Source organism: Liolophura sinensis, chromosome 3 (genome assembly GCF_032854445.1).
Source record: "Liolophura sinensis isolate JHLJ2023 chromosome 3, CUHK_Ljap_v2, whole genome shotgun sequence".
Lineage (NCBI taxonomy): Eukaryota > Metazoa > Mollusca > Polyplacophora > Chitonida > Chitonidae > Liolophura > Liolophura sinensis.
Window position 1 is genome coordinate 17,505,772 of NC_088297.1, and position 24,289 is coordinate 17,530,060.

The 24,289-nt window shown below is 39.5% G+C and overlaps 1 protein-coding gene across 2 annotated transcripts; it reads right to left on the minus strand.

Moving 5' to 3' along the window:
* Positions 1-967: 967 nt before the first annotated feature.
* LOC135464222 (peroxisomal acyl-coenzyme A oxidase 1-like) lies at positions 968-24,210 on the minus strand. Of its 2 annotated transcripts, XM_064741726.1 has the most exons (15): positions 23,703-24,210; positions 20,935-21,094; positions 18,675-18,835; positions 18,013-18,120; positions 17,490-17,609; positions 15,137-15,252; positions 13,830-13,999; positions 13,150-13,312; positions 12,283-12,473; positions 7,927-8,079; positions 7,191-7,296; positions 6,383-6,529; positions 5,687-5,893; positions 4,009-4,103; positions 968-1,875 (listed from the first exon to the last, which is right to left on the minus strand). In XM_064741726.1, exons 1-14 carry the CDS (start codon positions 23,854-23,856, stop codon positions 4,035-4,037), a joined length of 2,025 nt encoding a protein of 674 aa, XP_064597796.1. In that variant the 5' UTR covers positions 23,857-24,210; the 3' UTR covers positions 968-1,875; positions 4,009-4,034. The 2 variants fall into 2 exon arrangements, with proteins under 2 accessions (XP_064597796.1, XP_064597795.1); XM_064741725.1 differs by lacking the exon at positions 968-1,875 and having other exon boundaries at positions 3,312-4,103.
* Positions 24,211-24,289: the final 79 nt, after the last annotated feature.

Below are 24,289 nucleotides of genomic sequence, written 5' to 3' on the forward strand. Positions count from 1 at the left end.
GCTTCATACATTATAGTTGTATTTTATTGCTTTAGATTCCTGTTGTATGATGTATTTTTTGGCAAATCTGTGGTGAAAGATCTGGCCAGGTTTACCTTGAACAATCTAAAATTTCAGAGGAATTTATTCTTTGATTTCCTGATAAGGTAATGTAATTGGTAGGTGTGTGCACATGGCAAGAATAAAAACACATTATTGGCCATTAAAGACATTAAGCTTGGCTTTTTATGTGCATCTGATTTGTGTAAAGACTTGTAACAAGGGCCTGAAGTGTGAAGTCTGTCATCCTTAACAGTTGCACCCACACTCCTGCCTTTTTGCAGTTATAAAAACACATTATTAAGTGTATTTACGGAAAAATATTTGTATTGATATGCACTGTTTCCTTTTGATCAAAAAAGTTAAGATTTGCTGATTTTTTTTCCACTAGAATCAATGGAAAACTAACTTCCCACTGTTCCGATTGAAAATTTTACTGGGGAAAGCGATAACTCCTAACTAAAAATGTGTCATGGTTGAAGACAACAGTTCTAAAAACTGATTTCTTGTTGCTGTTGTAAATAAACATATTTTAACAGCTTTGTTTACTGGTTATTTATTTACTTCATTGGTGTTTTACATCACAGTCAAGAATATTTCACTTTATATACTGTGGCAGGCAGCATTATGAACCCAGAGCTTGGGAGAACGTCGCCGATGTGAAGAAACCCAAGACTATCCATAGGTATCCTTACCACCTGTGACCGGAGATGAAGACAGCATGAGCTGGTTTTGAACTCAGCGACTGCATTGGTGAGAGTGTACTGGGTCATTCTGCTGAGGTAGCAGGCTAACCACTAGGCCCCAGTGGTCCCAAGGAAGGATGCATACATGTAATGGCTATTTCTATCAAAAGAGGACACTAAATATTTCCACAAATTGGTAGATTTGAGGCTTTAATTTCACTTATATATATATACATAGTACATGTTAAAATGTTCATTTGATCATGTCGTTTTCTGTGCCCGAGCATTAAATATGACACTTCTCTAGGTATACAGGGGCCAAATCTACACAATCAACTATTTCTGAGTTCAGTAAAAACTTGAAATATTATAAAACAACCGGTACAAAAAACAAAGCACTATGACAAGGTCTTATATTTTTTTCTAAATCAGAAATGACTTTGTAGAATCGATCAGCCCTAACATTAGTCCTCTTATTTATGTACCCATATTTATGTATTATGAATACTATTTAAAAATAACACATCACCGGTATTTAAAGGTAAAAATTAAAATTTGTACGCAAAATAAAGAGTGAATAACTTCCTTGAATTCTTCAATACAGATACTTCTGGTTACTGTTGCCAATACAAGTAGTCTGGGTTATCAAGGGGTCACCAAACTGCACATTAAGAAAACAGGGTTCTTCATGTCAAGAAATGCTATGTTCACATCCAGATGGTGAATGACTGGTCTTTCAAAGCAATTCTTATAACAACATTGGTCTGGGGATGTTAGGCCTATAAACAGAATTCATTGAAGTGCTTTGTAAAAATTTGAAATGTTAAGAACTGATATGTTTTCTCTTTCTTTTCTTACTATCCACATGGAAAATTCATTAAAGGTTCTACATGTCACCTGTCCTTCTAGGTGTGTTAGAATAATAAATAAAACATTCCTTCCTCTGTGTAATGCATGTACATGTATATTCACAATGTCAAAAGTAATTCATCATACAACACCTGACGTCTTTTTTCATCACATATACACAAAAGGTTCCTGACTGAAGGAAACAGTTTTTATTTGCAGTGTTTTATTCTGTAATCCTGTAATTTCCCGCCTATACATACACATCAGCTGTCATGACTTGGTCAAGCATGGGTGGTGAAATCTGTACAGAAGGAACAAGGCATTCAGAGAACACTGGTAGCCCCGCTGATTGAGAGGTTCATAAAACTGCATATTGGTCAAGTCATGTGATACATTCAAACTGACCTCAAAACCACAATAAAGTAGAATGACTGACAGTCAAATACTGATATTGTTCTCTAATTAGTTGCTGCCAAAGTCTTGCCATTAAATCAACAAGGCCAAAAAAAATTATTGCACTGTCAAAACTATAACTGTGCATCATACGTTAAGGATTACAGAGTAGTGACTTCGTATGTTAAGGATTACAGAGTAGTGACTTCGTATGTTAAGGATTACAAAGACTTCAGATGTTAAGGATTACAGAGCAGGGACTTGATATGTTAAGGATTGCAGAGCAGTGACTTCATATGTTAAGGATTACAGAGTAGTGACTTCATATGTTAAGAATTACAGAGTAGTGACTTCATATGTTAAGGATTACAGAGTAAAGACTTCAAATATTGAGGATTACAGAGTAGTGACTTCATATGTTAAAGATTACAAAGACTTCAAATGTTGAGGATTATAGAGCAGGGACTTTGAATGTTGAGGATTACAGAGCAGTGACTTCGTATGTTAAGGATTGCAGAGTAGTGACTTCGTATGTTAAGGAGCTGTAAATCATTATGGTAGTGACAGAAAAAATGGAGGGAGTGCATGTACAAATTTACCGCAGAGGTCTTTGATACGCAAATTGCGAACTGCACTTGGCAATCCACGTACAATGGGATGCAACTTCAACCATGTTAATTTTTGAGGAAATGTTGAGCTATGGGGCAAAAAAAACTTCCTTGGACTTTAATATGCAAATTGCTTCTGACGAATGGCTATGTGTCCACTATGGGTGGCCACTGCAACCCTATGCAACCCACCAACAGCATCTGCCCCCTCACCTACCACCCACCCCCTCACAATTCCTCTCCTTACTTTCTACAGGTGAGCTATACACGAATGGTTATGGCTTAATGCTACTTCGGCATTATTGTATCCATACTGTTGCAAGAAAATGTTTACACCAGGAGAGAAATCTGGACATAAACCACAGTTCCTAGCCAGGCACCCGACATTCCTCCTGAGGATGCTTCAGAACCAGCTGGAGTTGCATTTAAACTTAGAATTGGTAGTAAGGCTACCATAGAATTCATCCAGAGGAGACGCAGGAGTGCAAAACTTCAGCTCCATACATAAAGTATTTAAACATTTTCCTTAAAAAGGATTCTAACACAGAAAAGAGGAAGGAAGTTTGTAATTTTTTGTATTCAACATCCTTGCAGCGCGTCAACCGTGGAACAACCCCCTCCAAGTTGTTGTGCTTCACACGCATGCAAAACCTGAGCTCAATACATGCAGTACTTTTCACAGAACAAAGCTTAACATTGCTTTAGCTAGCTGATATATTTGTTCTTACTGGACACCGATCCTCAGAGTATAAGCCACGCTAGCAAATGAACTCATTGATTTAAGTTGAGGCAGTTTATAGACAGTGTGTTTTCCCAGTAAAGGTATGCCTGATTAAACCAGGATAGGACCAGTGTGAAATACCTGTATCTGACTTTCCAGATTTATTTATAGGTTCTAATTATGACTGAAGAAACTGTGCAAAGATTAACTCAGAGTGAGCAACAAATGCATCGGGCAATACACCCAAAAGACCCCCAGACTCAATACCAGACAAATGCCAACTTTATAGCTTAACAGGTGCCTGCAACCTTACTGGTCCACAGCTAATGTTCTCCAGCCAATGGGCTTTAGACGGCTATAGTCACTGGTCATCAATTAGCATTTCAGTGCAGCAAGTTGGAGTCTTCATTCAAATATACACATCACTGATGGAGAATCTAGGATGTAATTATTTGTACACACCGTTTATTTGTTATATGTACAAAAACATTGGCCATTTAAATCTGAATTGCAAAAACTACCAACATTTACAGCTGATACAGAGCAAAGTAATGGATTTGTGACACTGAAAATTTACAACTACATGTAGATTTGCTTTGATCATAAAAAAAATACATTCTCCTGTATTATATATGATTTTAAGATAGATAATGGGGTGTTAAAACTACTTGTATGTGGTATTTCCAAATACAAAAAGAAGTACATGTATGACCTTTACAGGACAGAATTAATGCACTGTTACAGCTTGGACTGAGCCATCCCAGCCTGGATCAATGGACGGAGGTACTTGTAGTACGAGTCGTGGACCTAAAATCAAAACAAAAATCACAGATTAAAATACTGGTATTAATACTAACTATGGTAATTAAGTTTAAAAAAATAAAATAAAACTTCTAACGCAGCATACTGCATCACATTTCCAGAAGCTCTTGCTGATATCCAAATAAAACATTTTGAGAATGGTTTCTTTCTCTATATTTGGATTAACTGACTAGTGTGTTACAGCTGCACAAGAAGATTATGTACATTTCAATTACAGTTATGAGTGGGGAAACTAAAACTATTTATTTATTTATTTGATTGGTGTTTTATGCCGTACTCAAGAATATATCACTTATACGATGGCAGCCACCATTATTGTGGGAGGACCCCTGGCAGAGCCCGGGAGAAAGCCACGACCATGCGTAGGTTGCAGACAGACCTTCCCACGTATAGTCAGAGAGGAAGCCAGCATGAGCTGGACTTGAACTCACAGCGACCGCATTGGTGAGAGGCTCCTGGGTCATTGCGCTGTGCTGGCATGTTAACCCCCTCGGCCACGGAGGCCCCCAGACTAAATATACCATAGACCATGGTATTTGATGGCTGGATTACAATATTTTACCTCACTGGTCAAGGGCTTGTTATCTCTAGTCTCCACAGCCACAACACCTTATGTCACTGAGCCAGACTGACGCTTTTACCTCACTGGTCAAGGGCTTGTTATCTCTAGTCTCCGCAGCCACAACACCTTATGTCACTGAGCCAGACTGACGCTTTTACCTCACTAGTCAAGGGCTTGTTATCTCTAGTCTCCACAGCCACAACACCTTATGTCACTGAGCCAGACTGACGTTTTTACCTCACTAGTCAAGGGCTTGTTATCTCTAGTCTCCGCAGCCACAACACCTTATGTCACTGAGCCAGACTGACGCTTTTACCTCACTAGTCAAGGGCTTGTTATCTCTAGTCTCCACAGCCACAACACCTAATGTCACTGAGCCAGACTGACGCTTTTACCTCACTGGTCAAGGGCTTGTTATCTCTAGTCTCCACAGCCACAACACCTTATGTCACTGAGCCAGACTGACGCTTTTACCTCACTGGTCAAGGGCTTGTTATCTCCAGTCTCTGCAGCCACAACACCTTATGCCACTGAGCCAGACTGACGCTTTTACCTCACTAGTCAAGGGCTTGTTATCTCTAGTCTCTGCAGCCACAACACCTTATGTCACTGAGCCAGACTGACGCTTAATACCATGCATAAGACACTTATGTAAAGACAGTCAGGTGCATGGGTCTACTGTCTATATGTACCCGACAACCCCCCTGTGAGAGCCAGATTTTTGCATGCAGTATAACTGGTCAACACACAACAGATCAGTAAAATACTCTTTATTCAAGCACGACATTCACTTCTAGAGGAATTGACAAAATTCATGGCAATATCAGTTCATCAGCCAGCTAAAACCATCATCCTCAGCAACCGGAGTGGTTATTGTCACCAAAAGCCCCTTACAGAGATGTTTTGGCGTCCTCCTGTGTCCTAGTGATTGAATCCTAGTGACTGAAGGGCAAGCATGTTTCTTCCCACAATCCCTTCAGTTAAAACAGTACCTCTGAAAACTTACTTCAGTTTTGTTGAGTGGTGAGTTCTTGGCGTAATTGTACATGGCCTCATACACGTTTCCGTCATACCGCCCAATACAACTGTCAAGGATTTCGTCTGGCATGTCCAACGCATCAACCAGAGCCACTGCATCTGGTCGTAAATCAGCAAACAGGCTTATTTCCCTTTCCTTCAGCAGTTTGGCTTGGTCAGCACTTAAGTAACCATCCTGTGGAAAAAAAAAAAAGACACAGATTTCCAGTTAAAAAAAACAAAAAAGTGACCTATTCTTGAGGCAACATTTTCACATGTTTATGGTATTTACAGATATCACATTTTCTGAAAAGCATATGAGTATGGGTGTCTTTACACAAACTGATGAAGATAAGGTTAATGTTTTGTTCGGCTTGACACAAAGTGATGTCATTTTCACAGAATTGTTCTCATATCATAAAGCTGTATCCTTGCAATGACCAGCATACCACTAAAACACTGTCATTGCAAGACAAGATTTATTCGCCTGAATAAATGCATTTTTAGAGGTCAAATAAAGGTCATAAAATACATCTATTACTTTATATGCTGAAACTCTGTCTCATAATTTATCATCCTACCTTCTGAACAACCCCTAAAATATCTTGATGTTTCCAATCCCACTGGCTTAGATTGACAGAGGCATTACTTATGGATAACAATCCAATCCCACTGTTAAACTCACCACAAGATAGTCACCAAGGTGACTGTTGATGGATGAACAGCAATACAGTCTGTACAGAGTTGTCAACACCCGTCGGACGCCTGCATCAAGGGTCCGCTCTGACAGCCGCTGACTGAACACCTTCACAATGAATGCCTCACAATGGGCCTGACATGATAAAACAAACAGGAATTACTGTTAAAGTTATAAGGTTTGACAGAACATAACTGACACTATGTCTGAAAAAAATAATAAAGAATGTACAATACTGTTTAATGAGTGTAAATGAAGTTTCCTTCAAAAACGTACAATCGGCCTGACTTGATTTATTTATTTATTTATTTATTTATTTGATTAGTGTTTTACTCAAGAATATTTCATTTATACCACAGCGGCCAGCATTATGGTGGGAGGAAACCGTGCAGAGCCCACGTCCATCTGCAGGTTGCTGGCAGACCTTCCTAGGTATGGCCGTAGACAAAGCCAGCCTGGAACTGGATTTGAACTCACAGTGACCCCATTAGTGAGAGGCTCACCAACAGTTCATTTTTCGCTACCTAATATGACAACAGATGTACTCAGCAGTTGAATCAGTAGAATACTGTAATAATATATCCAAGAATGATGAAGCATAAAAGTGAAACTCAAAACGCACTTCCCACACCTCCTTCACAATTTTATTATTTTCATCATTTTTCCAGGCAATCTCTGAAATATTCAAATCAAAAATTACACTTGAAAATGGATCAGGAAAACCATCTGAGAAAACATCTAACCACTCCTCCCTATTATAGTGAATCTGTCCAGTTCTTGTATCCTCCAAACTTACCATGGCAGTGTCCACCAGCAACACTGATGACAAATTCCAGGCTTCTGCTTGTGAGTGACCTTGCTTGGTAAGGTCAGCAATGCTCTGAGCCGATGCCAAGATTAACCTGCCACAGACACAATACCAAAGATAAGAACTAGAAATTACCTGGTGACATCATTCACCCAGTCAACCAGTCTGTGAGTCACCCAGCTAAACTGTCAGTCAACTAACAAATTCATCAGTCATTCACCCAGCCAACCAGTCTGTGAGTCACCCAGCTAAACTGTCAGTCAACCAACAAGTCCATCATTCACCAACAAGTCCGTCAGTCAATGAACTAGTCAACCATCAAGTGAATCAGTTAGTCACCCAGCCAATCAGTCTGTCAGTCAATCAGCCAGTCAACCAACAAGTCAGTCACCAAGCCAACCAGTGTGACAGTCACCCAGCTAGCCAGTCTGTCAGTCAAGATACCAGTTAACTAACAAGTCTTCTTTTTTGCCCTGTCATCGTTCAGATACTGGTAAATGAAACATAAGGAAAATTTGTGGTTTCACCCAAGGTAAAAAAATACATGTACTTGAAATGACCAGCGTGAGAGATCTTGCCTAAGCTGAATTTCATGGACTGTACAGTTATGCAAGAGTGACCAAGGCTGTGGGCTTTAACCATGAATATCCTATCTCCATCGTCAGCCAGTCAGCTTTGGTTCTATATGTATCTACAACCTGTTGTTGAATGGCACAAAACTTACCTGGCAGCTCTGTACTCAAAGGCATCCAGCAAACTCTCCTCATTCAATGCACTGTTCAGAGATGATTGTCTGTTGGGTTTGCGCCCCAGGTATGCTATGAAGTTTGGCAACGTCTCTCCCATTTGAAGTTTAGTGCACCATTTCATCAAAAACCTGAAAAAAAACACAAATGAACCAACTTGCAAATTATTTTTCCCTCAAGATGAAGAAATGGAGGAAAAAATGTAGAGATAGGCAATCTGAATAGAGTTTTGCTACACATACATCTCTGATTAAATAATCACTGTATTTCACCTAAATCAGAAGCACATGAAGGCTACGAAGCCAACACTCAGGCTTTTCTAACAGTAAAAATTAATCAAACTTCACAAAAAAACTCTTTAGTGGTCCTGTGAGGTGGATGAATCCATCAGAATCAAACAAAACGTGTCAATTGAAAAAAAAAAAACGCTTAACTTTAGGTGAAATATGTAAAGCTGTAACTCCATGAACGGTAGATGATCCATAGTCTGATACACTGTATGTTGTTGAACATAGGACTCCAGGCACCAGGATCATGGAGTGATCTTAGACTTAAGTCAAAATTTCTATCACTACAATTGGTATATTCCTTTCCAGTATTTCGGCTGAAACTTGTTTCATAACTTAGCCAGAATTCAAGTTGTCAAGCAATATATCTGACGCAAGAAATAACAGTTTTAGGTTGATTTTAAATTTTGACTTAGGTCTAAGATCACTTCTTTCTCCAAGCCTTGCTCTATTTCTGAAGGTTACATAGGCACAATTCACACGGATTCGGGTCCAAAATTTGCCTCCAAATTGAAGAGTTCTAGGGCACTGATTTCATAACTCTTGCACACTGGCATTACGTGTTGGTGACACACTACATATAGAACTGAAAATTGTTAACCCAGAATGAATATACCCCTAATTGCTCAACCGTTTCCAATGTGAAAGAGCAATTTTCAGTGCAATACATGCCCAGTTGATTTTCAAGACAAAACAAAGCGTAATTTTATCAGTCTACACACATTAATGCCTCCAGAAAATGCTTGAATAAACACCTTGCAAACATATGAAAAGGTTATGTTAATTCCAGCGTCAACATTTCCATGGTCATGCTACACATAGGCAGAACTTTTTTATAAATGTGTGCGGTGGAGAAAAGTGGAAGCTGTACTTGGTGGTGTATAGCACACTGTCCCTACCTCATGCTGGATTGTCATTGGCTGATCAGTTGTCACAGCTGCAGGACACGCCCACATAAGGTATATGAATCACATCAGGGGTTTAAATGTCATACACCCTGCACAAAAGAATTACCACGCAGGATTATAATAAGGGGGATAACTCAGCTCAGCCCACTGTAGTCTGCTGGAGTTGCTAAAAGGAGGATCACGCTGATGTGTGTACAGGTGGCATTTGCACCTTATACCAGTGAAGAATTTTTAAAAAAGGCAAAGTTATTCCAGAATCAACACAAAAGTGTAATTCAAAAGCGGAGAGAATATTTCACGAATACCTCCTCAAAAAACAACAGGATGTGGATTTTGAGACATACAACCCAGTGAACCTTGATGAAGCTTAATCACACCTTTACACTGACTGTCTCAAAGAAGACTGTACTCACTACAAAACAAATTCCCTAGATAGTTTCCAGTATGGATTAAATCGCTATCTTAAAGCTCCGCCCCACTGTAAGAAATATGACATCATCAGAGACCCGGCATTTACAGATGCAAAAGAAATGTTCAAGGCAGCCATTAATGAACTGAAACAACTTGGCCATGGTACAACAACCCATTACCCTGTCATTTCTGAAGCTGAGAGGAAGAAGATTTATTCCGCCATTCACCTCACTCCCAAAATATACAATAACCCCTTATGGGTTACTAAATAAACTTATTTTTGACGTGAGACTGTAAATTTGTTGATGAGGATTTGAAAATATGGACAAGATGACTTAGGCAACATCTGCGGTGAAAGTGGACAGTACCACTTGACTGAAATATGTATAAACACTGTAAGGCTGTGGGCAAACTGACAAAAAAATTAAAGAGCTTGTGACAAAGACAAAGTTTCTGGTTTCATGCCAGAAGAATCAGACTCATCCATGTGCCTGTTGGCTTCATTTCAACCATACATCACTAAATTGCATCCCGATCTGGACAGCCTCTGGCAGTACCCAATGGATTCATTCCTGGATGAAGAAAGTGTCTGGTTTAACAGGAAACCACTGGGGAAGGCCACCATATCACGCTTCATGTCCAAACTGAGTGAACATTGTAATCTGTCCCAAACATATACCAATCACAGCATCCCTGCCACAGGGGCCACAATACTTTCACAGTTAAACTTCAGCGTGTCACAAATTACTTAAGTCATGGGTCACAAAAGTGTGTCGAGCCTTGCTGTGTATCAGCACGTATCCAAGAGTGAAAAGTTGGTAACAGGGAAGCCATGACTGCTGGTATGTCATCAATAAAACGTAGTGTGCCTATCTCTGGAATACAACCTCCTGCATTACTTCCTGCAACTGTAACTGCCAGTCCATCAGCATCAAATCTACAGTCAGCATTAACTGGCCCAAGTGACATCATCTCTGGTGATGCACTAGTTCACCAGCCCCACACCCACCCACCCACCCACCTCTTTAAGAAATAGAAATAATCATAAATTCAACTAGCAGTTTGTTTTCTAGACTAGGGCCCAAGATAAAGGTCACTTGCACATAGGCCCCCTATATATATATTGGGTGGGCATAAAAAAAATGGGCCGTACTTTGACACTCAATATCTCCAAAATCCTCTTAAGTCACCTTCTAAAAATTTACACGCTCAAAAGCCATTATGTCCTAAGTATACAGACCAAAATTCAATTTCATCCTTTAAGATTCCTCTTCATGGGACCAAAATCAAAAAATGCATGTTCTGCCTTGTTTTACTTGAAAAGATTATCAATTGGTCCTCCCTCTTCTCGGTAGATGGTGTGCAAACGTTTCTTCCATGAACTGATTGAGTCCCAAATCTCCTTAAGAGTACTTTTTTTCCTGCAGCCCTTGATGCATGCTTTTAGTTCATCCTCAGTGAATTTTTCCATGCTCTACTCATGACACCTGACAGATGATGCAATGTGGGTCACCAGAACGTGCGTTTTTGAGGCTATGTTTTCATTTTAACCCTGTGTACAGATTACTCAAGCTATGACCTTCAAAATGGGTCAGTATATTAACAAAATCATGCCATTTGAATGTCTGAAGTTTGAAAGGCTTTGAACAAAGGATAATGGAGCAATGCAATATCAAAGTACGGCCCATTTTTTTATGCCCACTCGATATATTAATTATAAATTCAACTTACTAGCAGTTTGTTTCACAGATGATGGCCCAAAATAACTTGTAGGCATATATATGCTCCCTATATATATGTTGTCTCCTATGTCGAAAGTTACTACATTGATCTTTGTCTGATACATGAAGGCCCACACATACCTACATGTACATTTCTGATTACCAGTATAGAAAGTGAATATTAATGTTTACAAAGATGAATCGATCTCAGAGTTTTTATTAAATTCATTTAATATTCAGTTCATCATCTAAATGTGTCTTTGCCTTAGCATTTTTCAGCCATTAAATTCCTAGCTGACATCGCATGTGTTATAGATAGATTGCCAGATTAAATTTGATTTGATTGGTTAACAGAATAACTGCCATTCTTATAGAAGCATGCTTATACGATAGATGTTGACATACGTTGGAGCTGGTAAGCACACTGGTGATGAACCACAAGGGTATATACATAGCCTATATAAAATTACAGTTCCCTTTATAATGGCATTTGGAGACAAAATCACTGTCCGATGGATATGGAGGTGTTTAAGCACAGTAAGACGAGTTCAGCCGACGTCAATTTTCTCCATGTCGCTTGATTCCACGGAGCTGTCACTGTGGCATAAATGAGCGTGACGAGTGCAAATGAGGTCATTTTTCTTTGTGACGCTGCATTCCATGGCGCGTCACAGTGACATCACGCTACTGTACCAGCGCTGTCTGCATGCTATAAGGCTTACACGATATTTCTTAGCTCAGCTTTACATATATTAAAGAATGGCTTTTGACAAATATTGTGGGGACAAAGTAGTTATCCGCTTATTGAGAAGGGTACGTGGGGATTCAAACTCTGGGTGTGATATTTTAACCCTTTCGCCTGCAGCACTACATAAACAAAGAGAAATTCTATCTGTTCATATATAGCATAGTACATGTACCACACTGAAAACTGTGGGTGTATATTTTTGTATCAAGACGAAGTTTCATAAATGGTAATGATAATCAAGGTGCTCGCGTAACCTTACCGAGCTGTCTGAAGTGCCATAACGGTGTATTCTCCCTCATATGTCACCGCTGGAGTGATATTCTCGTAAATCTTGGGGAGTCCGCTGAGCTGGGCGTAGCCGTGACCACCACAAGCCATGCGACACTGCTCTATACCTGCCGATGTCACCAACGATGTGAACGCTTTCAGGCCCGCTGAGAGTGCATGAAGCTGTCAAAATAGCCACAAAATATTAAATATACATTTAATTTTTTTTCTGATTATTCTATTCGAATATTGTTTAATGGCATAAGAATTCTTCATGTATACTACAGCAGTCAGTTTTATGGATGGATTGCCCAGGGATAAAACCTCCATCCATGAGCAAGTTACTGATGAACTTCCTAACCACTGACATACACTATTAAAATCATCAACAAACTTTCAGCGCCATGATATATTTATTTATTTTTACATCGTATTCAAAAATATTTCAATTGTACAACAGTGATCAACATTATAGTGGTAGAGTCCGGGCAAAACACACTGTCATCCACAAGTTGCTGACAGACCTTTCCACGTAACGGCCGCATAGGCAACCAGCATGAGCTTGATTTGAACTCACAGCTACCGCATTGGTGAGAGCCTCCAGAGTCACTGTGCCACGCTGGCACACTAAACCCTTTGACCATGAAGGCTACCCAGCTGGATCCCAAGTGTTTTTAAAACAAATGTTACTAAAAATGTTACACTGTGTTACTCGCTCACACGAGCATCGTCCAACACTTACTGTCACTTAGGCCTCTACAAACAGTGAGAGTTGGTGAATCTATATATTCAATGTCAACGGCCAGGATTAACCCCACACCTCATGGCCGACCCAAAATTAAAGAATCAACAAACTAACCTTTGGCAGGTTTTCCAGATCTCCCTTGGCGACATCCTCGCTGATCCGTGTGTACAGCGAGATCATTTCTGTGGCGACTAAATGAAAGGCGTACGCCTTGGCCAGGTGTGGGAAAAGCTTGGACTGCTGTGTTTGGAAGTCCAGGACTTGGGGCTCCCTTTCTCTGAAAATATGATCAGTAATGTAAAATTTCATCCAAGACCAAGTAGCACATTTTGCCTTATTCTGACAGTTCTCCCGATCTTGGAAAGGTCTTTTACGGTTTGTTTGGAAATTAGCATGATATCCTCAGGGAAACTTGTAACTGTAAATACTAAAAGTATTCTTTAAGTATGTGTCAAAAATAACCTATTTTCTATAAAAATTCATAAAATCAAAGAGGAAGAAAAGAAAAGTATTTGGTATTTGTATTTTTTCTCAAATACATTTACATATCAGACTTTTTTCTAAATAATTAAATTTAGTTCAGTGTATTTACCCTAAAATCTCACAAAAAATACTCATTTTTCCTGATTTTGCAAGTTTTTCTATTGATCTTGAAAAGGTGCTTCATGGTTTGTTTGGAAGGTAGGACAATATCCTACAGAACAAGTCTCAGTCCCAAAGCAAATATTTTAAAACCTTTGGTATCCCCTAAAAATGCACTTTATTTTTTATGACAAATACATTATTAGACTTACTGAGGGTTAATTTTAGACTGTCGTCGCACGGCACTGTAGCGGATAGCAATGGTGCATGCCTGTTGCAGTGATCGTGCCATATCATAAACAATGTAACTTCGAATCAGCATCATGGAGCCATAAGTCAGTTTGTCGTACGCAAGTTTACGGAATGTACCATCTTTTTCCACCTAAAAATTAGATTATACCTGGATCAATTGATTAATTCGTGTTTACAGTCATACTGCAAGAATATTGATTTTCAGTTTCAAGTTGAAAGAAACCAGGATGTCCTGAGGTTCTCGTACGCAAATTTACGGAATGTACCATCTTTTTCCACCTAAAAATTAGATTATACCTGAATCAATTGATTAATTCGTGTTTTACAGTCATACTGCAAGAATATTGATTTTCAGTTTCAGTTGAAAGAAACCAGGATGTCCTGAGGTTCTCGTACGCAAGTTTACGGAATGTACCATCTTTTTCCACCTAAAAGTTAGATTATACCTGGATCAATTGATTAATTCGTGTTTACAGTCATACTGCAAGAATATTGATTTCTGTTTCAAGTTGAAAGAAACCAGGATGTCCTGAGGTTCTTGTACACAAGTTTACGGAATGTACCATCTTTTTCCACTTAAAAATTAGATTATACCTGAATCAATTGATTAATTCGTGTTACAGTCATACTCAAGAATATTGATTTTCAGTTTCAAGTTGAAAGAAACCAGGATGTCCTGAGGTTCTTGTACACAAGTTTACGGAATGTACCATCTTTTTCCACTTAAAAATTAGATTATACCTGAATCAATTGATTAATTCGTGTTTACAGTCATACTCAAGAATATTTATTTTTCAGTTTCAGGTGGAAAGAACCAGGATGTCTCCCTGAGGTTCTCGTATGCAAATTTACGGAATGTACCATCTTTTTCCACTTAAAAATTAGATTATACCTGAATCAATTGATTAATTCGTGTTTACAGTCATACTCAAGAATATTTATTTTCAGTTTCAGGTGGAAAGAAACCAGGATGTCCTGAGGTTCTTGTACACAAGTTAACGGAATGTACCATCTTTTTCCACTTAAAAATTAGATTATACCTGGATCAATTGATTATTCGTGTTTACAGTCATACTCAAGAATATTTATTTTCAGTTTCAAGTGGAAAGAAACCAGGATGTGCTGAGTATCAACAGGATTCGATGTCAGAGATCGGAATTGGACGCACAATTTTCTATTTATTTGATTGTGGTCAAGAATTTTTCTCTTCTCAACATTCAGTCTTATGGATTGAGGAAACCAAAGCTTTACAAAGCTTTAGACTTACCACAGCGTGTTTCATCAGCATGTTCAGTCTGGGAACTCTGACATTATCCAGTTTAAGAAAACCATTATCAATGGCAGCATAGCCGAACTTTGGCCCGATATCACCCACCGTCACACCTGATAACAAATGAAATACATGTACGTATGTACGTGTGCTTGGGATTTTACATCATACTTAACTTTTCAGTCACATGATTGATGAGTTATTGGTTGTGGTACACTGCCTCTTATTGTCCAGGGCAACCATTGAAGTATCATGCTGAAGACTTCGGATTTGACACCCCACCCAGTCACATTTCACCGATACCTGGCCAACCAATCCCACATGAAATTCAGGTACTCAAGGATAAGACAGAAGAATGTCGAAATTCTCAGTGGAATTGCTGAGCTGAAGCATATAGCCATCTTTAATACATAACTAAACCTTAATTTAAGGGATACAGAATCAATTCTGAGTGGTTTGTGTGAGAGTCCGGGCTATACCTTACCTAAACTCAATTTTAGGTACTTTACATTTATTCAAGGGCGACCAAGGCTGCAAGACTTAATTCAGGAAACCCTATTTCAATTGTCAGCCAATCAGGGTCGATTCTGTATTCCTTTAAACTTTTGACTGCATAAAATATAAACGCGAAATGATATCAAACGATTATGTTAATGACATTTTGCTTTTCCTTTGCACAGAAGAGTTGTATTTTAATCTTGCTGGTACCTTGCCCTAAAATGAAACCCTTTGCTGCTGTAGCTGTTCAAAAGAGTCTGGGATAAAAAAAGGGAACTTGCTAATTTTCGAGAAAGAAGAAAACACCAAACTGTGAGCTTGTTCGTTGGGTTTTTCTCGGTAGTAGTGAAGTGTTTGAAGACAATGCACAGTGACAGTTGTGGATGTAGGCCTTGTTTTTATCTGCAGAAATCACACGAAAGATACGCTTCTCGAGGATGGTGGTACGCTAGAAAGCGTTACACACTTGCTATTACCTCTGAGCACCCACCTAATCAAGACGCAAGATTTATTTATTTATTTATTCATTTGATTGGTGTTTTACGCCGTACTCAAGGAATATTTCACTTATACGATGACGGACACCATTATGGTGGGAGGAAACCGGGCAGAGCCCGAGAAAAACCCACAACCATCCGCAGGTTGCTGGCAGACCTTCCCACATAAGGCCAGAGAGAAGCCAGAATGAGCCGGACTTGAGCTCACAGCCACTGCATTGGTGAGAGACTCCTGGGTCATTACGCTGTGCTAGCGCGCTAACCAACTGAGCCACGGAGGGCCCTCAAAACGAGGGACATGATGCCCAATCCATTTGGGGGTAGAACAACGCTGACATTTTGCATTTCAGGTCAGTGCAGTATGACAGCTACATGTATGTTCCCTTTATAATAGGGATCATTTCTGGCCTAAACACTCCTCCTTCTTGGGCTGTTTTGTTGTAGTACTCATACACTACATCTCTGCATCATGTGCACATTAACAAACAGTGACAGATTATAGAAAAACACACTGCTGCAACCATCTAGTTCTAACACCATAAGCTGTGGCAACCACCGGAGACGCTGCCAATTCTGCATTTCTGTTAAAAGACCAGACTAGACGAAATATATACATGTATGTGCATTGATACAAAATACCCAAAATAAGTCCCACATACAGTTTAAAAAGCATACCTTATCATTTTTAGGACATTGCATAATCAAGATATCAGTTCAAATAAAGCAAAATCTTCCACACTGAGAAATTCTGTTGCACCACCATATTATTGGTTGTAACCAATGAGGAATGTGTTCTTTCTATTATCAGCTGTTTATTCCAACGTCACGCGAAGCCTGAATTGCCTTGTAACCCTACAAGCGACATCATGATTCTGGTTTGTTTGACATGACAATATCTCATCGCCTAGCAAGGTTTCTGGATTATAAGTTGATCTATAGAGTTATCTAAGCATGTCAGAACAAAATGTCTGTGGACATCTAAATTTGTTTAAACCCCTTTTTGAAATTTATTTATTTATTTATTTGATTGATGTCCTAAAATGCTGTACTGAAGAATATTTCACGTACAGGACGGCGGCGAGCATTATGGTGAGAGGAAACCGGGCAGAGCCAAGGGGAAACCCACGGACCATCCGCAGGTTGCTGGCAGACGTCCCACTTATGGCCAAATAGGAAGCCAGCATGATTCTATCTATAAATATAAATGCTCTGTCACTCACATGGATAGAGACAAAGGCAAGTAGCCCAACTGCGCCATTGGGCAGCCACATCATTTTGCACGAAGATGTTGGTGTAATAGCCTAACACAAAAAAATCTGTGAAAGAAGTTGAACTGTATCTCCATGTATTCTGACCTGGCATTGGTTGGTGATTCTGGAGACTCCTAATCTGGACAATGATTGGGTACACTCCACAATGCTGCCCCCTGGTGTAAACCTGTGCCATGACAATGGCGTGGTTTGTTGTCTTCCCCACTGAAAAAGATGTCTTTAGTATTACATGTGTATCAGGACTTAAATAAACCACAGGGAATAAAAAGCAAGCTCACAGAAAAAGTATAGCCAGAATTTTAACACGAGGATTTTCAAAAACCTTATCTCTCAAAAGGGACATAACTGTGAAGTTAACCGTGATGATCCAGCCAAAGATATTCCCATGGAAAACCAGATTTGTTTAAACATGCTCTGAAAATGCAATTTCTTCATATTTCAAATTTTGTTCTACAAGACCCGACATCCTGCAACAACGTCATGACATGAGCAAATTGCGCTCAGAATAAATTATCGCTGTTGTTGTTTACATATTTTGATTTATTCATTTATCTGACTGGAGTTTTCTGCCGTACTCAAAAACAGGCATAACTCTGACAAGACTTACAAGCTCCAGGCCACCATTTCATGGATGTGAGTGATGGAGTGTTCATCACAAACTCGTCTGTTTTAGGGTCAAAGGTTGCTGTAGTTTCTAATCCTCTTATGAATGTGCCTGATATATGAAAACAAAGAAGTCAATGTATGATATGAACTGAGTTTAAAAAGCATTACAACTCTGGCGCCAATTGAATGACTTAAGTCAAAATTTGAAATGCAATCTTAATTCTTATATTTGGGCTTTAGAAATTAAAATTTTGCAAACTTTATCAATGTTATATTGCTACAAATGCGTCCAAATTTCTAGCACTAAGAAAATCCGCATTGTACAGAATTTTTAAATTCTGACTTTAGAATCTGCCCCTGATGACAGTAATCATGCAAGGCTAGTTACAATTGTTCTCAGTATTAGTCAAGGAAAAGCTAAGCCCTGACTCCTTGCATACATCTGAAAGATCAGTGTTGACAGTGGAGGAAAACTGCTGACACAGTACATATTTCCAGCAAATTAAATCACATTTTGTTTTTTAAAGCAGTTATTTTTCTTTAACACCCCTCCCCCCCCCCCCCCCCCCCCACCCCAGATGATATTGAAGAAATATCCATTCTGCCTGTAAAACAAAACAATTAAATCGGTGTGACCTAAAGGAGAGCTTCAGCTATACATACCATGACCCAGCTCCGTCTGAGCATAAGTCCCTATAATCTCCAGCCTGTTAGATCTGGGCACCCAATGATTCACTTGCTCCTTTGTGCCCATGCCTTGAAGGGTCTGCAAGAACATGCTGAAATGCAAACCTAATGGGCTCCCCTCATGTGCAGTGGCTGCACTGAAACATGAATATATGACCAACATTTATACAAAGATGACACTTCAGTGGAGTTTGAAGCTCAGAAAAAATTTCACTTTGCATGACACCAATAAGTTTTAAGGGCAGAGGAAATATCAGGCAACATAGGAAAAGAGCACACCTAACCAGATACTTGTGTGACAAGGCAACCTGTTAGGTTGGATTTGATCTAACGACCTTTAGGTTTTGATTCCACACTTCTACCACTAAACTAAAGGGAAATTCCCTCTATCCCGAAGATAGATACAGCGCTTACATATGACAAAGTCCTTCCCAAAGTATAGAAGACTGAACTTAAGCTACCCCAACTCTTCCCACCTCTGACACCAGAATGTAACCCATACTGGAAGGGAGGGCAGAGAAAACATGCAACACTGCTCTTAACGTGCAACAACCATTTTCCCTCTCCCCTTAAACCTAACTCGCCTCAAGTGCCAAGTGCTTTCCCTAGAACGGGGAAGATCACCCCTCCAGCCCCAAGCTAGAGTTAAAATCACACTATTTGCAATGATGAACTAACCAAAAGATTGCAGTTAAATGACCTTTAAAATGTATTTTAACTGAGGTTTTAGGGGACTACATTTCACTTCTATGCCTGACAACAGTCAACTTCATTGCTGGGAGAAACCTCTGTTAAACCACCAAACATCACCAGGCACCTGACCTTTACAATGCATATGCCTACTGATAGGTGTTTTGCCTCAAATTCAGGTACTTATATATTTCACTTCCATCACTGACAACTGTCAGGTTCATGGGTGAAAGAAACTACACGTAACCAGGTACACCTTTAATTGATTTATTTATTTGATTTGTGTTTCACGCCGTACTCAAGAATATTTCACTTATACGACGGCAGCCAGCATTATGGTGGGTGGAAACTGGGCACAGCCCGGGGGAAACCCACGACCATCCGCAGGTTGCTGTCACACCTTCCCACGTATGGCCGGAGAGGAAGCCAGCATGAGCTGGACTTGAACTCACAGCGACCACATTGGTGAGAGACTCCTGGGTCAAAAACTGTGCTAGCGCACTAACCAACTGAGCCACGAAGGCCCCCCTCCTCTGTTATTTTAGAAGAGGGGTTGCAGCAGACCTATTTAATGACAACAGCCTTATTTCTCTGGTCAGACGTACTTGATGATTCTATAATTATCTTTACATTAACAAAAAATTCTTATGAGGCTAGGGGATCTGCCATATTAAAACGAATGAATGAATGTTTCCGGTTTAATGTCGCACTTAACAATTTTTCAGTCAGATGATGATGAGGAGTCATTATGTACATGTATGTGTACATATATTGTGTCTTCTTGTGAAAAGGTGAGTTCTTGCCACCAAAGTACTGCTGCCACAGAATAGGTACCATACGAAAGACACCAAACATGACACCCCATCCAATCACGTTATACTGACACCGGGCTAACTAGTCATGTTTGCACTAACATCTCAGTATTAAGTATATAGTGCTAAGCTCATATACAGCTGGCACTAATGATTTTCTACTGGTTGACTGATTGATTGTAGTTACAACCTTCTGCCGTGCTCAACAATTCTTCACGCTTCAGAAGGCAGGTTACACAAAAGAAACACAAAGGTCTAAATGTGCACTTTTTGTCGTCTTTTAACTGTAACCTGTCGGTTATACATCACCTAAGTAAAGGGATCGCTTCGGTGGCCTAATGTTAGAGCATCAGAAGATCTGGTATCAAATCTGTGTAATACGAAACGCTTTTTGATACCAAAAAAGGCACTTGTTGCTGCCTCAATTGACACTCAGCACTGAGAGATTAGAGCAAAGAAACAGGACTGGTTGGCCCAGTGTCAGTATAATGTGACAGGGTGTTTGGTGTCTTTCATATGGTACTATTTCTGTGGCAGCAGTACTTTGGTGACACTGACACAAGAATATACTGTACATGTACAGACACCTAAATGACTTGTTGCCATCATCACTGAAAAATTGTACTACACAAAAACCCAAGCATGCATCATAAATAGGTATTAACAGGTGTGCTGTTCAAACTTAGTGCAGGTTGATTAGACATTTCCTTTAGGTGTACTTTCCCTGCACTTACTAATTGAAGATCGCCACCTCGTAAGGGTCTGTGAGGTTGAGCTCTTTGATCCGGTTCTGCAGGTAGACGGCTTTACGCATGCTCTCCGAGTAAGCCTCATCCCGTGTCAGGTAAGTAAACTTCTTCTGACGAATCTTGTGATCCGACAACGCCAAGTTCTCTGATACACAGAGCAGAGACATGTATGCCACAAACTGGCTACCTGTGCACGTTGGCCTGCATCTAGCATTTACAGAACCTAGCCATTAATTTTAATGCATGTAAATTTATTCATTTACTGAATTATTGTTGAGCACCTTAATCAGGGCTTTTTCACTTATGATAGCCAGATTAACAAGTGGAGGAACCAGAATGCTCTGGGGTAAAACCACTGACCTTTGGCCAGAAACTTTCCCATGTACACGTATGACATACTAAAATGCATGCCCGAGTTACAGACCAACCCCATTGAGCTTTAAACCAATAGCCTTTATCAGGAAAGTATATTTATTTCTTTATTTCATTGGTGTTTTACGCCTATTCTGTGGTGGCCAGCATTATAGTGGGAGGAAACTGGGCCAGGTTCAAACCCATGACCATCTGCAGGCTGCTGAAAAATCTTCCCACATATGGCTAGGAAGGTATAGCATGAACTTCTAGACCTCGACCACTTGGTACATGACAAGTGTGCAAACAGCCACGTACGCATCAATGACCAGCTAAATTTATTTTGCCAATCCTCCCAGCATGTACTTCTTGTTTGTGTCATATAATTGAAATATTCTCGCAGTAAAACTCATAAGAACTCCAATCCAATAAATTAAAAACTTAACTTACTGTCAACCACAAACAATGAGACAGGGTTCGTGCAGGTATATGAAAATGAAATTCAAGGAGTTTTCAAGGAGTTTTTTTGTCATTTTCAAGGTTTTCAATGCTTCAATTTGCATTCATGTATATTGAATAGTATGCTTGCTTTTGCAAGAAATATCTGCCCTTCACCTACATGTATATAATAATGCGACACATTCTTTGATCTGGCCTTGGCTCAGTTAAAAAAATGAACGTCATATATCAATATGCAGGGCTTCCTCTGGGTCAGTATTTTTTTTAGCCAGTCACTTTAGCCACTCATCAGATTTTGTAGTAAATACTATTTTTCTTTAGCCATACTTCCTTAGCGGCCATGACACTTGTAGGTCTCCTTCTGTAATTCGTTTTTATCTGCCTTAGTGTAGCTGCTAGAATCAGTTTATCAAATATTACAATTAGAACAATTGCCCTCAAAATAATGAACCAATGCTTGGCAGCATGTTTTCATTTTTATCTGAAGGATTCTAGTAAAATGTAATTTCCTGTCTCAGAAAAATTTGTTACGAAATTAATTTGTAAATTCAGTTTATTTAAGTGAAACACTATGATCAGTACATTGGAGTAACTCAGTCTGAGAGGAGAAAACCGGACGGTGTACACATTTATGGAAAGGCATACATTCTGAAAAATTTAATTTACAGTTACAAAAAAAAAATAGTTTATTAAGTGAAAAGTTTAAACTTTTTATGGGAGGTAACTTCATTTACAGGTGTAGCTCTACCTTGATTTATTTCCCTTGATAACTGTTTATCCCCCAAAATGCATTCTCATTCGTTATTTAACAAAAATGATTTCAAGCGTTATTTAATGTAAGTCAATTTGCAACAATGCTGAACCCCCCTTTGTAGATTTCTATCCATTAATCGCCATACAACTGTGCTGTTGTTGTTTCGCCGAGATGAGATCGTTTGAAATGAAAGTAAGCGGATTATTTTCATAAGAAAAATTGTGAAAATCTGCTAAAAAACCCAGAAAACTCTCATGGCAGATTCTGTATAACGATTGTATTTTTTCTTAAGTAAATAAATTTGCCGCCAAAAACACTCTCTTTTTTCAAATTTTATCACATCTCAAAAAACTGTTCTAAATTTGCGACAATGGCGAGTCCCAGCCGAAGCCCTAACTATGGCAGAATTATCAGTGAGCTCCTGATATACAGACTCAGCGGTCAGCAGACAATATTTAAATTTGGGACAAACTAAGATTTTCAAGGAATTTCCAGGAGTATTAGTCTTTTTTAAGGACTTTCCAGTACTTGAAAATGAAATTGTCTTTTTCAAGCACTTTCAAAGGAGTTTCAAGGACTGTTGAACCCTGTGAGTGCTGGGGAATCTACCAATTCCCTGTTCCAGTCAAAGGCCAGTTTAGACCCTGAGTTGGATTTAATTTTGGTATCGGGAGTAGCTTATTGCTCATGGGCTTGAAGATCTCTAGAATTTATCCAAAACTATAACTATCAGGGCAGAGTTTCACAAAGAGGCGCACAACATTTTTTAATCGTACATTTGTTGTACGATACTTTGTACGTCACTATTACCGACAGATGTATGACATCTTTGTGAAGCTGGGCCCAGTTGAGCCACACATGCAGCTACACTACAGACTGACAGATCAACAGAACGGCCCACTTAAACTGAGTTGCATGTGTACCAGCTAACATTAAAAGCATTGCCTAAATCAGTTTTCGCAGAGTCTCGAAAATGGTGTCACTTTAAGGCTTTTAGTGGAAGATTTTGAAGAAAAGAAAAAAAGAATATAAAGGTCGTAAAGGAATGGCATATTTCGGACTTCAAGCTCCGTTCACCTGTAACTCGTACTCGAAGGCTGCTACGTGACGCCTAAGAAAAGGCACACCAACTCCTTCACTAAACCCCCAACTCCTACCCTACCCCCACTTAGCTAAAAAAAAAACTCACGAATAAACCGCCTCCTTCGAACTTTTTCTGGTCCGTCGTACAAAAAATATGTCATCTGCAAACTGTCAAATGAAGCTCGGTCTCTTTCCTTCTGCAGGTCTGGGTTCGTTTTGCTCGGCATTTTCCCGGTGTCTGCCACAGAAGCCGATTCCATCGCCTTGTTTCACTGACAGAAACAAAAATGACTTGCTCATTCAATTTGTGTCTCTTTTTTGACCTTATGGACTTTATACCACACGTTCGCCATTCACCTCTGTTCACCTCCGATATCTGCCTCGAGCCGTCTTCCGCGGGATCTTAAATCTCCGAGCTGCTGTACTGCCCTCTGAATGGTTGGTGTGCGTTCAGCAGTCCGTAGCTCAATGGCTCGTTTTCACTATCCGTGTATGAAGAACTGTTGCCTTCTTCATGATTGTTAGATTCACAGAAATACACAAAACAGTGATGTCATTTCATTTGCTGAACTATTATAAGGACCGAACAAAATCTTTGCCAAACCTAACTTCAGAATCGGTCCACGCGTGATGAAAAGAAATCAAACTGAAATTCTATGGTAGCAGAGTAGCGGCCCCTTGCATGAAAGTCTT